The sequence below is a fragment of the Rissa tridactyla genome, chromosome 3, assembly GCF_028500815.1.
Source record: "Rissa tridactyla isolate bRisTri1 chromosome 3, bRisTri1.patW.cur.20221130, whole genome shotgun sequence".
Taxonomy (NCBI): Eukaryota; Metazoa; Chordata; class Aves; order Charadriiformes; family Laridae; genus Rissa; species Rissa tridactyla.
This window is the reverse complement of record NC_071468.1, coordinates 45,566,087-45,582,230: the sequence shown is the minus strand read 5'-3', so window position 1 is coordinate 45,582,230 and position 16,144 is coordinate 45,566,087. Positions and strand designations below refer to the sequence as shown.

Here is a 16,144-nt window from a genome sequence, read left to right as displayed (position 1 = left end):
ATGCCCCAAGGAAGACTGCAGTAAAGAGGGTGTAAGTTATGTGGGAGGCATTCAAACAGCTTAAGTAATACTGTGAACCCCGGGTAATGTTGTCTTTGAAGCACAGCAGAGACTCTTTGGGAGTCTATGTCCTCATCGCAGTATTGGCTTCCAGGATTTCCCGTGTCAATATACAAGTTATTTAAAAGGTTGGAAGTTTCTGAGCTAAAGCTACAAGCTCATGCTGAAGCCAACTGGGAGAAGGATGCCATTGATGTCCCTAATGTTAGAAGCCTTTTCATCCACCCACTACAGCCTCCCCCAAAAAGCTGTGAAAAACAGACCAACAGAAAAATTGCACGCAGGCATCCGTGTAGTAGACAGAAGAGGAACAGAATTGCTTTACTTCTACAACCTACCAGCAACTGATATTTGCTTTAAAAAGGCACGCTCTTTACTTTGCAAGAAATACAGTTGGAGAGAATATGAGTCTTAATTAGAATTATTTCTAATTAATATTAGTACATTATCTACATAGATTAACATTTTATTTGATGTATTATTTATCTTCCTGCCTCTGGTTGGCTCAGCTTATTGTAACTGCAATTTTCATTTCCTATGCAACAGAAAATGGCAACGAGGGGGAGGGCCTTCTAAGCAGTTCAGAATATAAAGAATGATTTTACTTTAAAAATGTTGTCAGAATTTTTCTGCCCTGATATACATCCACCTGCAATTGCAACATATGCAAGAGTAAGCATAAAGATTAGGTTATAGAACTCAATCAATTTTCTATTCTCAGCAGAGAAACACTGCTGATTTCCAAATGCATATGTTCTAAGATTATGAGACTCCTTATTAACTTTCAGTCCCTCTGAAATCAGTGTGGCAGTATGAGGTACAAGTCAATACTATTCTTTACCCCAATTTTTTACCAACCTATAAAGCATTTCTGTTCTTGAGGCATATTGAGACCCACACAAATCAAGCAATACTTCAGAAAATTCTAATCTCTAATAAGTAGGAATCCTTTTGCCCAGCATGCAACTCTGACTCCATTTCTTTCCTTTTCTTTTTGCCTCTGAGAGGAAGATATGTGAAACAATCAGGGAAAATCACGAGTGCTTCAGGACACTCCGAGACAGATAACGCTGCCTGACTAGGAAGAAGGGAAGGAAACAGCACAGCCCTCTCAAAACAAAACCAGGCTTCCTTATGGCTTTATCCTCCATTCCAAGCACAGTAACGATTGCTTAAGCAGCTGAAACATGAGCCTCAGGACACAAAACAAGAAAGGACTTACGTTTTCAGACACTACCAGAAAAACTCAAATTTTTATACAGATATTTTGAAGCATAATATTTTATATATTTATTTTTACTTTTTTTTTTAAGACTGAGGGTAATATAGACAGTTTGTAAAGACAACTTATGTCCTGAAATTCAATTTAATTGAATAAATTCAGTCAGGTAATTCATTTTGGACTTTAAAAATCTTCCACAATTATTAGTAAACAAAGCTATGTTTATACGTTCTTGGAGGCAATGGGAATTTGCAGAGCGTTAAACTACAATACACTGCGCCTAACAATCAAACCAGCAATGCCTTTACTCCTGGGCTTTTCGCTGTCAACTAGGACCTCTCAAAGTGAACTTTTGGGACTAGGGGGTGATTTGGGCTTTCCTCCAGTGGCCTCTTGCTTTAAATTTAGTTGTTACCACTCATCCAAGGTGATAATTAGCTGAGTAATTGGATTTCTTCCCGAATTGCATTATTCTATGCAAACTGAGTGCAGGTCCTTCAGCACTTGCCCTAGAGACCAAGTGATTGTGTTTGAAAGCCTTCGGCTAAGTCGTCAGCATCCTGCTTAGATCCTCAAATATCTATCTCATGCTCTTTTAATCCAGCATTTACATGGGCACCGAGATAATCCACTGGTTTGCATAGCACTGTTCGTGCCATTATAACTATGGCTTCCCTTTGCAAAAGGACGAAGTCACTTCCTATACTTCCCTTGTCCAAAAATACTGCCTCATTTTTCAACCTGGAAAAACTTTCTTCTCCCACTTTACTCTCCCATTTTGCTTAGAAAGGTAGAAAAAAGGCTGAGGGGTATTCAGGCAGCCTGGGGAACATACAGCAGATGGTGAGAATCGGGCAAGTTGAGGAGGAGGAAAAAAAATTTTAAAAAAAGATCATTGCTGTGCTTATTTCCAGATGAAAATAAAATTGCAGCTTTCCATCTGCCTTGCTGTTGTTGGGGTTTGCCCCAAAACACAAATTCAAGATTTCCAGGATTCCTGCTGTGAAGGAGGGGATCTCTACTTTGAAAGAGAATAAAACAAAGAAAAGCAGTTCCCCTCTGGGAGATGCAAGAGATGCCTTTCTAGGGTAGATCCAAAGTTTTTCTTTGTCTGTGTCCAATGAATTTTAATCCGTCTTTTCATGACATCTAACAGTCAAATCTAAGAGAGAGAAACTTTGCTATGCTACAGCCCTATGATTATTCATGGGAGTCTGGAAAAAAAAAATCCTCAACGTTTCCGTGTGAATGTTTTACACTGCTGGCACTATAAACGGAAGGCTTAGCATTAAAAACACAGTAGTAGTAGTAGGCTATGACAGTGAGGCAGGAGGGAGAATGAGGGGATGGCAGAACAAGCAGGCATCCATGAATATTTGAAGGACACCAGAGGCAAAAACGATGGTACTAATTGGAAGTGTGAGGATGCCCAAGTAGTTTAAAATCCATTTCATCTAAAACGCAGAATGGTTTCAGCGCGATTATAACAGCAAAGGCTGACAGCCCCTTCGTGCATAACCATGCCCAGGTTTTCTGGGCAGCTGCAAGGAAGACATGCCCTAGGTTTAACTCATGTTAATGAAGAGAGATCTCTTCAAAAATGAAAGCAACTTCTCCTTCCTGATGACTCGCTCTGATTTTTATTTTTCATGCTTTCTTCCTCCCCTCCTTCCCTGACTGCTCCAGTGTTTCATCTAACAATAATAAAAAGTGGCTTTGACTGCACACTAGGAAACTGGGGGAGAGCTAAGGTATAAAAAGTTGCAGTTGTTAAAGACAGCACTATTGAAGGATCCTTTTAAAACATAGGAAGATCTTATTATAGATAACGTTTCCTGTTCTTAGAGTTTCTTCACTTTCTTAAAAAGGTTTTTATAAATCACTCAGAGACCTTCTTGGTTTGGTTTTGGGGTTTTTTTGTGTTGACTGGTGGTTGGGTTTTTCTTTTTTTTTTTTTTTTAAGTAGGTGTAAAAATCAGAATTGCAGTCATTTGCTGAGATACTGCTGAGCATGTTTATTTGGCATATTCTGAAGCCTTTCCTGAAGACGAGATTTCTGTGCTCCTGCAGCAATAGGGATGCAAATGAAAGGTGTGAATTTGAGATCAAAAGCCAAGTGCCCAAACACAGATTAAACAGCCCACTTAAGTGCTCTGACATTCAAAGGCTTACCTGGGGGATTCACCTCTTATTTGTAAGCGTGGTCATTTAAGCATCTGTGTACTTTAAAATATTCACTGATGCTTTACCAAAATGTCACCAATATCACCACTTTTCTTTTGTCTTATTTGTCTACTTTGCTGCTTCTTTCCCCTTGTCTCAGTATGATTTTTCTTTTAAAAGGCATTTAGCCACTATCTTCAGATATTTTATACTAAGTAATACAAGAAGCTTTATAAGCGGAAGGATTATGCCAACTGCACAGACATGTTTGTGCTCACTCTTGTGTCAGTGAAAAAGGGCTGGGACCCTGACACTCCTGTAAGGATGAGGCTTGGCACAGGACCCTGCATCACAGCTATACCCCACTGTCCATAATTCACAGAGGTACTTTTAATTTAAAAGCAGAATGTGCTAATTACACACAAAATCATGCATCTGAAATAGTGCAGGTGGAGTGTTATTTTTCTCGTTTTCCCTTCATGAGCCACTGCAAACGTTATAGGAAAGGTACTATGGTGTGCCCAGCTATGGGTAAGGAGCTCTGCAGGACTAGTTCACTTGGGCTCTGCGCTCGCAGATGGGCCCGTGAGTGAAGCGGCAAAAGCCTGAGAAACTGTAAGAACCTGGACAGTAGAAAGGAGGTGATGAGAAATGTCCTGGTGAAGTTTTCACCAGAAAAAGAGAGCGAGATCAGATGGCAAAAAAAAATTACCAAAATTTTTGGTAAGCTGCTTCAGCAAATGATGTTCACCACCTTTACTTCACAGAGACACGCACATATTTGTTAAAAATCATAAAAGGAGGAAAGGACAGCAAGGCATTTCAGAATTCATTCTTAATATTCTTTATTGCTGATAAAAAAGTGCTCTTATGCTTTTTCAGTGTGCAATACTAAAATAGCATATACTTAAGATATTTTAAGTGTCACTTTAAGACTGAAGGTGACTGCTTAAAAATAAAATTAGGAGGTAGAGATGGCAAGAAAGTATGAAGAAATACAAGAATCAGACAGAGACTGGTGAATGATACCTTATAAAGGAAGCCTACTTCAGAAATACTAGTTTAGTTCACTATAGGGTTTTCCATATACATATTCTCACCAGAAGATGAAGGGAGGCAAAAAGGAAGCTAACCAAACCATTCCAGTGCTATAAGCCTGCAAGTGCAGCATCAGGGATGGCATACTGAAGAACAAGAAAAAGCTTACTGATACTCTGCAGTTGTACAAAATCCAGCCTAAAACAAGGGTAACTTTTAATACCTCTGTTTTTTTCATTGCAAGGACTGTTGAGAATGTTAAGCATTTACAGCAGTTGTTATGGTAGTCTCTACAGTACTCTTCAGACTGAAAAAACCTCTGGTATTTTGAGAGCAAACACTGCTAGTCAAAGGATTTAAAAAAAAATAAAAATCCCTCTAGCATTCATCCAGTATTTACCGAGTCCCAACTAGCACAAAGCTTCAGAAGCGATTCTCAGTGGCAATGGTCACATAATTCTGCATTTTGCATTATCTCAGGAAGAAGTGAGAGAAGTGAGAGACATTGTACGTTTTGCTCTTATAAGCCCTGAGGCAATTTGGGTCCAGTACATACCCTTGTACATAAGGAGACAACCAGGACTCGAGCACGCTGTAGCATGAATTATTCCCTGCTGTTATTTGTAAACAGCCTACGTATCACCTCAGTTAGAACAGTTACACTTGCTGAACATCTCCTCTGTGATCTCAGCTTTACCCCTGTCTTCACATCTTGACAAAAGCTGCTTGAGTAAGCATCTTCTTGAAGGAAAGGTTTGAGTTTGGTGCTCCAAACCTCAGCTTGCCCATAAATGTTTGATTCTGTTAAATCTAAAACAAGAAGTGATCTACGTTATCCAAGTGAATGGGATGAACGCTTGCTGAGAACACCTATTCTCATGGAAATCTAGTCAATTCATTTCAACAGGTTTCCAATACTCAACATGACAGAGATTTCATGAGTTTACATGATCTCATTAGCTTTACTTAGTTTGGAAGGTAAGCATTAGACAAAGAGTTTATAAAATTTTAGTGCCACTGCGTATCCACACAAGCCTTAAAATATTACATGCTTCCTATGTCTGATTTATGAGTCTATTCTCATCTTTCTCTTACGTCCTGTTGCTGCCTTCCTTTCCAAATATCTTTAAAAGTCCTATTCTATCATGCTCATGATTTCTTTTCCTCTACAGGTCTGCGTTCCTGCTTATCAAAGTCTGTTGCATTATTCTCTCAGATTTTTCACTGCATGGCTTTTCCTTTTTTGCCCATCCCTTTCCCTTTTCATTTATCCCGCTTGTGGTTTTGATCTCTCCTTGTGTTCCTGCCTGGCCTCAGCATGCATTCCCTCTCTGATGCCTCCCTTCTGTCTTTATTCTGTTCTCTTAGAATGATTCAGTGAATTGGAGCTGTGAATGCATCTTTAACTCGGCAGGGAACTACAGAGCACTGAATCAGAATGCACTCCCAATTAATTATCACACATATGGCTCCTATTCAATTAGCCCCAATTTGTTTTATTGACTGCCAGGGGCAAAATTTGAGAAGAGGAGATGTTAGAAGTTAAAGAGATACTGCCAAACAGTTAAAATACAACTTTGAATTTTGTATAGCTTCCCTTCAGTGTGAAACTCTTGGCAACTCAGAAAACACTTATTTTAATACCAGAGCTATGTAATTAAAGGTGCTTGGTTTTCCTCACCCATTCTTTCCCAGACAGCACTCACATTTTCCCAGTTAAGTGTGACTCTACACACGGAGTCAAGCCATGAGGTGAGGGCTGGGTTGGAGAGGAGATGTATGTACCTCTGTGCTACCACAAGTAGCCAATGGGGCACACATGTACATAGGGTCACTTATTCCAGGGGAGATCACAGTTCAAGATGCTGAGGGGAACGTAATTTCTAGTAGGGCTTCTTTTAGCCTGGGGCTTTACCTGAAGCAACACCTCCCACACCTGAATGCTGTGGCTTTATCACTCCACAAAGCCCTACACACCTGCTGAAAGGGATTAAAGAGTCCCAAACCAGGCAAGTGTTGCAGGTACAAGTCCGTGGGCATTACTGGTGGTGTGCAACGTGAAGATATATAGCAGATAGGAACTGCAGCAGGGAGGAGACAGGGAAGGTTCTTGAGAAGACAGATGAGTGAGTCTAATGAATAACATGTAATTTCAGAAGGCTCGTGAAAAACTAAGGCTGAAATACAGACAAAGATGTTCCTTGTTCTTCAGACATTTTGGTTTTCTCTGTTCTCTCCCCCAATGCCAGACCCATGGCCACATGTGTGCCTGGAGAATAGGGCACCAACTTCCCAAGGACCAGTTTATACTCATTGTTTCAACAGAGAAGAATTTTGTTCCCCCAAAAGATCACCTTTATTGGGAAATCTGCCAGTTATAGGAGAAGAGTAATGAAGGAAAAATAGCAGCAACTTGCCAACGTTTCAGCTTTTGCATTACTGTCAGCCAGGGAGTGCCACTACAGTCGGCAGGAATGCTGTACCCAAGGGCACCCAAGCCAGGCCCAAGCACCTCTTAGTACCAGTCCAGGCTGCATGCTCAAGGATCGAAATCCCTTTATAGTCTGCAGGAAGACTCTCATCAAATTCCACGTGCTTTGTGAACGGGATCAGGCAAGCTCTTCTGATTTGAAGACAACACACCAAAAATTCAGACTAACACTCCTTCATTCGTTGGTCCTCTTTGTCTTGACTTGTAAGTCCTAGGCACTAATAAGCACCTATTTTGGTTTTATCTATATGCTCGTACTTATCTATACTATTTTGCTGAGTTCTAAGTTAACTTAACACTCAATAAAAGCCTGGAGGAGCCCTGAGGCCAACTCAGTGAAGACCTCTCTTAAAAGAGCTATGGTCGTCAAAGAGGCTAGCATTCATAAAACTGAGTAAGAGCTGATAACAAAGGCACCAGAACCTCAGTACACTCCAAAGTCATGCAACTGGAATACAGTGCTTCTTTCTGATCAGTTCATAAAAAACAGTATAGCAATAGAAGCAGCAAGAAAGAAACACAGAAATTAGCAGAGAAACAGTTCAGAAGAAACTAAACTGATTGCAATGAACAGTAAAACTCATGGCTGCAATGTGCCTTTCATGCCAGGTGGCTGGAAGTACTCAGAAAAGTTTGAACCCTAATTAAGGAGAACAGGCAGTGACAGTAGACAGAACATAACATTTCTGAAGTGATATTTGAGGAAATAAGGCAAACACTAACTCCTGTCGATTAGAGGAAAAAAGATTCTCCTATGGCTAGGTTATGCTATAATTGTTGACTTCAGAGGTTAATGTACCTTGCTTTAAAGTATTCATTGTAAATCAATGTCCAAGGCATTACTGAATTATAAACATCTGCTGCAGTTGTTCCTCTGTAAACATCACCACTATGGAGGTCTAAGAACATGTGAAAAATCAAACAACACAGTAAGAAAAGACTAAAAAAAGAAATCCAGCCCTAAAAAGGAGAACCTGAAAGGCCTGAACGTGCAGCTCCCAAACAAGGCCCATAGACAGTTATGGTTGAATGATGTTTTGTGTTTGGAGCAGGGGGTTTAGCAGCTGTAACAGATGAGCAGGCTCACAGGGAAAGCAGATGCACTAGGGTGTGTTAAAAAATAAGCTTTTGGAAGTGGAAGGCCTGTTATTTTATAGGGAAAAGGGAGGGAGCAGACGGGTACATTTCACAACTCCTTTTCCTGCAAACGTGCATAATGTGGGGTCAAACCTAATTACGTCTACACTGGGAAAGCTCTTCCCATTCCACCTGCAGGTTGTCCATGATGGGCGGGTTAAGTGAGCTGGTAGGAAAAAAGAAAATGCCAGCCGCGCTAGACCCGAGGCAGGGTAGGTTTTCCTCACCCTCCATTCCCAGCTGTATTAACCTTACAGGTGCCTATTTTCCAAACCACAACGATTGGAGCAATAACATAGTGATACACTTTTTTTGAAAAGATGGAGAAAAGAAAGGCTTGCTCACATATTCTCAAACACAGAGAGCCATCCGGTAATGCCATTCTGAGATAACTGGCAATTAAATCACAGCCTCTTTAGAGACACCTAACTAATTCAGAGACACCACACAGTAATTCACTTGAGACCCTTCAAAGCAAATGCAAGCTGTGCCTTACCCAAAAACAGGCACTGACCCAGATGACCAAGAAAGAATAGAAACAAGGAGCGGGAGAGAGATGAGTGACTTGCAGGCAGTGAAGTCTCCATATTCCTGGTGTCAGTATGCTGTTTGTGGGGACAAGTCACAGCTGTAGCAGAGAACAGGCTGCTTGATGCGATCCAGCGGTTAGACCCACTGGGGAATGAAAGTAAACTTCCTACTCTGTTCTGGCCATTGCCTCATCCAAGATACAAAGCAAGATAAGAGGAAGGGAGGAGGGGGACCGTCAGGCTGCAGCGTGACAAAGTATTTAAGAAAAAAAGCAAAGCCGAGGAATGGAACAGCGTTTGAACAAACACTTTGTGCTTTAAAGTGCCTATACATTAAACAAGATTTACTGCTATTTCCTTTTCTCTCTCTGACATCTACAGCCTAATCATTCCAACAGCTGTAAAAATAAAGACTAAAACAGGACTCTTCAAACTGGGAAGCAGGACTCAGGCTAATGCCAGGACAAAGCCAGTGTTGCATCAAACTTTTTTTTTTTTCTTTTACAAAGAGAAAATTTCTCATAGTTGGACTCCCACAAGACACCTAGCTCACGAGCAGCAGACCAGCTTTCTAATTTTACACACCTCTCCTTTCAACAGCAATGGCAGCAAAAGCTCTAAGCAAGTGGTTGCATGAGAAGTTGTTCTTTCTTAATTGCCTGCCTTAGTGCCTTATTTTGTCTTCTTTTTCTTAAAGTCACACATCCCTTCCTCCCCAGAAGATCCCTGACCTCAGTGATGTATTATTGGTGTACTAGACTCTGCACACACTGGGTACCAAAGAGCACACTATAAACAAACAGCATCTGCTGATTGCAGGGAAGAACACCCATGCTCTGCGCGCACACTGCAAGAGCACAAACAGGCACAGTATGATTCCTGAATTTTGAAGAGCTTGCTGGAATTTCACAGTTTGCTTACTGTCAAAATGAATCTATGATTTTTATGGTTTTTTTTACCCGCTTGAGTTCCTCCATCTCCTTGAAAAAACAAACAAGCCATCATCTTAATTCTTTCAGACTTTCAGCTCCAGCTCACATCATCTAGAGTGGCAGATGCCCGGCCAGAAACCTGAGGAATCAAACTCCTCTTTAGCCAGCAGAAAAAGTGGGACTAAAAGAAACATTGGAAATGCAAGATGTGTATGTACGTATGCGCTCAGAAAACACCAGGTAGAGACAACCAAATCAACACCAACACTTTAAGGAACAGATGGAGCAGTTGCTCACCACTCAGTCTGCTGGCCTAATAGCCCAGCTCTTTTAATAAACATGGTACTCTCTACTCACTAATGTCCAAAGCTTCAGCTTTGGATTCACTTTACAGAAAACTAACCAGATGGTTTTTCCTCTTCTAATTTCACACTGTTGGCCCAAATGAGATGCAAAAATAAGTTTTCCTTAAGTGAAACAAAGAAAAAATGAAGTTTGCTTGACAGCAGTGAAGTGTGCATATACTGATGAACAGAAATTACACTCTAAGAAAGCAACCTAATTTATGACTTGGAAGAAAAACAAAACCATGATATTTTGATATCCAGACTGCTTGTCAAAATTGTTTTCAGTTAGTCCAATTAAGAGGTTAAATTACAAAAAATATAACCATGGAATTGACTACCTCTAACCTCATATAAACGTAAATGAGTTTTTGTGTAGCTAATATAAATGTGATAATTTAACGTAGTCATCAATAGAGGAAGGAAGTGTTTGAAAATGAGTATGCAAAGCAGACAAAACAAAAAAGCTATATAAAGCACACTGCAGGTAGTTTTTCCCTGGGCAAAAGTTCCTGTCAACAGGCAATAAATATGGAAATAGCAGAAAAATCTGCCAGAGCTTCTGCTTCTTATAAGCATGTCTCAGACTGCACTGCAGTGAACTTGTGACTTTCCACGAACACCGCGCTGAACTTGGCAAAACTGTCAATGCACTCCAAAAAGAAAATCTATGCACCAGCTTCCCCATCTGTTTGTTCTGATTTGTCTTACAGCACCTGAAAGCTCAGTGCACATCTGGCCGCAGGGCACTGCAGCCCCGAGACAGGTCAGTGCAGGAGCCAGAACAACTTCCCATCCAGGTCAAGTCCCCCATCCTATTTAATTCCCCAGCTCCGAAAGAAAGCAATTATGCCATCCCTTTGAATTTTTAGATGTCAAAGGGATAAGATTTAAAGCAGTAAGGCAAGGCCCATCTCACTTCACTCAATGATTTTAAAATATTTTGTAGAAAATTTTCCTATTCTTAATACAAAATTATTCCCTTTTCTTGCTGCCTTCTATCTTTTCACTGTGACCCTTTAAAGACCTAGGAGTTTTTCAGTCCAGTGCTCACTCGCTCTTGTCAGTTCTTCATGTGAGCAATAAAACACTGAAATGGAAGTGAGGCAAAGGAGAATCAGAAGTGCTAGAGACAAAACGTATACAAATTGAGGAGGAGTCATTAGATGTGCATATTGTGGGATGCCACAGGTTCAGGCAAACATTTATTTCACTGTGATGACTATCTAAATCTTCTACAAGGCTGTTTTCTACTTCTGAAAGGTTTTTGAGGGGCAAGGTTGTGGTTTTTATGTTTTAAGTGAGAAAATCATAAAAGATACACTAGAATTTCTAATAGCAAAGCACATTTTTTTTCACAAAGAGTCTAACTTAAGCATTCATGTTGAAGACAAAGTTGTGGTTACTGCTTATTTTGAAAGGACAAGTAGTGGTGGTTTAAAGTATTAAAAGGGGTAGGTTTTTTTTGCACTTGGGGTTTTACAGTTCATGGGTAAAATAATTAGCTTTGCTTTCAAAAATTATTAGACCAACTTTTCTTCACTTTCCTTACTGAGAGTCACAGATGGTCAGTACTGATGAAAACAAGATACACGCGCCCCCCGTTTAAGTACCAAACATCAAGTACCATTTCTGTTCTTCTCTTCCCAAAAGTCTTAGACAAACCAAAAGCAAATGAAAATGGTCCCCTCTATTTCCACCCACAATAACCTACAGATTCAACACTAACCCAGCTATATGGAAGTGATGTGCCTACAACCGAGTTTCATTCTCTTAACTGGTACCTAGAAAAGCAGCCACATGCCTTTAAAATGGTCTGGTTGAAGTAAAACGTAGCAGATGTTAAAATCTCCACTTCCTACTTAATATCGTTCAAAGATTCTGTCCAAAATTGTAAAGCTGGTTATGGGATTTGTGGTAGCTTCCTGCCTTTCCGTGACTCTCCTCAACTTCACTCCTACAAAATAATGAATGTGTTGACCCAAAAAAAGACGTGTGAGGTAGAATTTTGTTAAGATCTGGCCTCAGTGTACAAAACTGACCTCCCCTCAAAAGGTTTCCATAAATCTCATCACATTCAAAAGCAAATACAAAGCGTCTTTATATGATTTGGCTTTGTCTAAGTAATCTCTTTATAGATAAGTACATATTCACTCACTGACACAAGTCAAAATCAAACAAAAATAAAACTCTTCAAACTAATCAGACCCCTCCCCCTAAAAGACGGAAAAAAATCTGTCACTGTAATTTCTATTTTTGAATTCTCTTGAGGTGCTCAGGTACATCAGTGGCACTGACACAAGAAGTGTGGTAACTGTATAGCACTTCACGCTGGTCCGGCCACGTCCTGATTTGGCCAATACAAGTTTCACTTTGTGCCTCAAACCGCTGTTCTGCAGCTGCAGGAAGTTACTCCAAGCCTGGATATGTGTCAGTGGGTGGTGAAGAGCTCACACTCTGCCCAGAGCACAGGACTCAAAGGACTCCCGTTAGTCACCGAATCCAGCCCCTAACATTGTAGACCACTATTCATCCCTTGCAAAAACTACGTCCCTCTGGAAAGATAAGTGTTTCCCTGTCTCCAGAGCTCTTGCTGAGAGCCCATTAGATCCCAGTTACCAAGAGCTTTCAAATCCTACTGGGTAGAAGGAGCAGAAGAGCTCTGTATTCAACCTTTTCAATACCCTACGTTTACGTCCTTGTCACGCTGAATGAACGGCAGCTAAAATCTGACAAAACCAACCAATTCATAAGTCAAACTCCAAGATCAGATGTAGCAAGTAATGACAATGTACACCCATCATCACTTCACTATGAGAGTTACCTGCCACATCCCAAACAGTAACATTTAATCAGGCTAGTATAAAAAATATTAATGCAGCTTGACTTCTAGTGCCAAAGGCTTCACAGATTTAGTTGCTAACACTAGCTAGCAAGACAAAAAAGGCTGACAACTGGGAGTTTTACTGATCTTTTTTCACAGCTTCGTTACTGTATGGCTGTACAACAAATGCAACATGACACCTCATCTGTAACCTACGACAATTGTTTAAATACATTTTCAGAAATAACCAAATAACCATGAAATAGCAAAACACCAGAATCAAGACTCAAAGATAAACCTCTTACGCCCGACAACAATTTAAGGATTATGTTCAGAAAGAAAAATACCACCAGAAATGAAACTAATGACAGCAAAACCTTTACAAATAACAAATGTAGAAAATTTTTGAATAGTCTTACTTGTAGTTTTTCTCCCAGAACTTGATCGGTCTTGCGTATGATGCGATAAAGATGACACTACCAAGAAATGGACTCAGTGGTGTAGAGAAGACTGAAGTGGCCAGAGTTTGAAAAAAAAGCATAGCAGAGTCTGAAAATTGCAAGTTAAGGTAACACAAATGATTTCTTCATACTTTTAAACCATTGTTGAGGCAGGTCTTCGAACTATTTATTTTTGCCTTTTTCTTGTTATTTATTTTACCAAAGAAGTGGTAAGGAAAGGAAAGGAAGGCAGGCAGTGCCAAACTGCCAATTACCAGCATGGAGTCGGTGGCTCTTCAATGCTACACAGCTGTAATGGAGGTGACACGTTTGAACGGAGCATGTTATTAGCAGGGTGACCCTGTCTAATCTCTGCCCGAGGACAGATCCTGAGCGTAGGCAGAGCAGTAAGTGCCCTTTTCCAGCTACCTTAGTGTACCTTCTACAACACAAAGTGCCCTTCCAGAGTCTGTCATACAGAGTTTAAAACACAAAAACCTCATTTTCTTGGAAATTCTCAGTTGTCTGCACTGGAGTCTTGCTCCCAATGTGTCTAGTATTTCATTCTGTATTTCTGCTTATTTTGTAATGACCTAGTACGTAGAGCTACACAACCTGCTGGCTTAAAATCGTGTTTTTGTGTCAATCTTTACTGACAATTTAATATTCCACGCTGACTGAAAGGGTGAAAAATGTTCAGTATTTCATACTTTTTAAAATATATACGAAGGTAGAAGCTGAGGACGGGGGATTAGTAAATATCACACATAAGCATCATAATGAATGCCTGAATCCATAGCTTACTTTAAATCTAAATTAATATTCCAGATTGCTGGAAAGCAAGTTAGAACATGAACAAAGACACTGAAAAACATGCAAGTTGAAAGGAACGTGACCAAGTTGAAAGGAACTTAACCCAAGCAAGTTTAACGTTAGGCTTTAATTCTTCATTAATTCATACCACATCCATGAAATCTCAGGAAAACTGTTTCCAAGTTGGCATAAGAGAATAGTTGTCCCTCCTTACATCTCTTGGGAGGAAGACGCCACATAAAGAAGTCATGGAGTAAGGAGCGACTATCAAAGTACAACACTCAAGTGCATCTCAAACAAACTAAAATTCAGGTCAAATCACACAATACCTACAGTCTTTTAGCTTACCCTCTTATAACAATATCCTGTATGTGTCCCCCACAGACTTTGAGACTTCACAAAAACCATTTTAACACATGTATCATCATTTGTGGTACGGTATTTCCATAAAAAAGGCTAGCTAGTCATGCTTTCAAAGCAATTTGCAAAATCTAAACCCAAGTATTTGCCAAAAGATCTCTCTCAAATCCCTCAAACTTATTAAAAGAGAGTGGTCTGGAACGGTGTCTTTGTGCATTAGCGAGCTCGCAAAACAAGCTGCCCTCAAGAGTCTAAAGTTCAAAAAGCAAGAGAGAGCACAGAGCAGGAAGCAAGTGCATCAAAAAAGTTAAACTGTCACATTACACTGTAATCATAACCAGCATTGGCTGTGAAAGATGAACAAGTATTTACAAGTGTCAGACAAGGGAAGGAGGCGTGGGAGCTGAAGAGACAAAAAGAGAACAAGAAGGACAGATAAGGACAGCAAATCAAGTTTTCTAAAAGGAGTTCTAATGTCATGACTGATTTTAAAATTGCCACCATCATGAGTTAAGACATTTAGGACTTCAGTGTGAACGGTTTGTGTCTAAGACATAATCAGTAGCAACAGTTTTATTTTTGCTAAAAGACATAATGCTCTACTATACGTACATTGGAAGACATTTCCTATTCGACTTGTGAAAAGCTATTTTAATAAAGTGTTTCATATATGTAAGCTTGTCATGAGAGCAAGTAACAGCACCCAGCTCCCTTACATAAACAGCTGATGTGTACAGTGGGCAATTATCTGTCATCAGGGCTTTTTTATTTGATGGTACCCCGATTTCCTTTTATTTTTTTTTTTAATACCAATGCTTTAATTATGTTTAACTAGCAGATAAAAAAGAAGTGCCAAAAATTTACAGGCATGCTTTTTTATTCTACGTCCCAAGCCAGTTTTCCCCGCGTACCATCTTTGTTAGGTTATACAGTGTAGAAGCGGAACTTGTTTCTTGGCGAATAATGGATTTAATTTTTTAATATGGCCAAAATTAAATTTCGAGAAGAAAAAATGACTAAACCCCCTTCAATGTGAAATAAAACATTCTATTTTGAAGATTAATTCTTGTAATTAAAAAATCTGTTTAGATTACAATGTTTCAGAACAAGTACCTGAAAGACTGTCATTTTCAAAGTCTTCCATCCCCTTTTTTTAACAAAAAACATTTGCAGTAAGGTCAGTGCAAATCCTGTTTCCCAAACTCCACATTTCTAATTGCAGTTTCTATGGGCCAAAAATGTTTTGTCACTTCCAAGCAGATGATCACTTAGAAGATGGGAGAACTGAGCCATCACAGGGCTTCCTTTTCTGATGCTGGAGCTGTAACTCTGAAACAGCCAAAGCAGAAGCTCTCATAAGCAGGATAATCTGAATCCTTTCTTTCCAAATCTCACCATTGATTTATTATGTAAAATCCTCCTTCGACTGCAAACTACACTGACTTTCTCAGTGCACTGATAATTATAAACACATAACCTTTTCCTACTCATTTAAGCACTGGCAACTGAAGTTGCAGGTGTCTCCTCAAGCCAGAAGCCCATTCCCGTTCCTTGTCTTTCAGGATTAGGAGGGACTTTGAGGGGTCCCCTAGTCCATCTAGAAAAGACGAGGAAGGATCAGCTAAACATGTATGTCTCCTGACAGATGTTCATCTAAAGTCCTGAAGGTCTCTAATAGTGGAGGCTCCACAACCTCCACCAGGCAAAGCTCCACGCTTGTTGCCCTTTGTGCTCTGCGCACCGGAATCAAACGCATTAAAGCATGCAGAACTTCTCGTATCGCTGAGCTC

General features: G+C 40.0%; 1 protein-coding gene across 1 annotated transcript in view; it reads right to left on the bottom strand.

Annotated features, from left to right (window-relative positions):
* Positions 1-16,144, bottom strand: part of PCNX2 (pecanex 2) — a 160,992-nt gene that overhangs the window by 43,354 nt on the left and 101,494 nt on the right. The window contains exon 23 of the mRNA XM_054196782.1: positions 13,161-13,288. Coding sequence (XP_054052757.1) covers positions 13,161-13,288 — 128 coding nt within the window. The remainder of the gene's footprint in view (positions 1-13,160; positions 13,289-16,144) is intronic.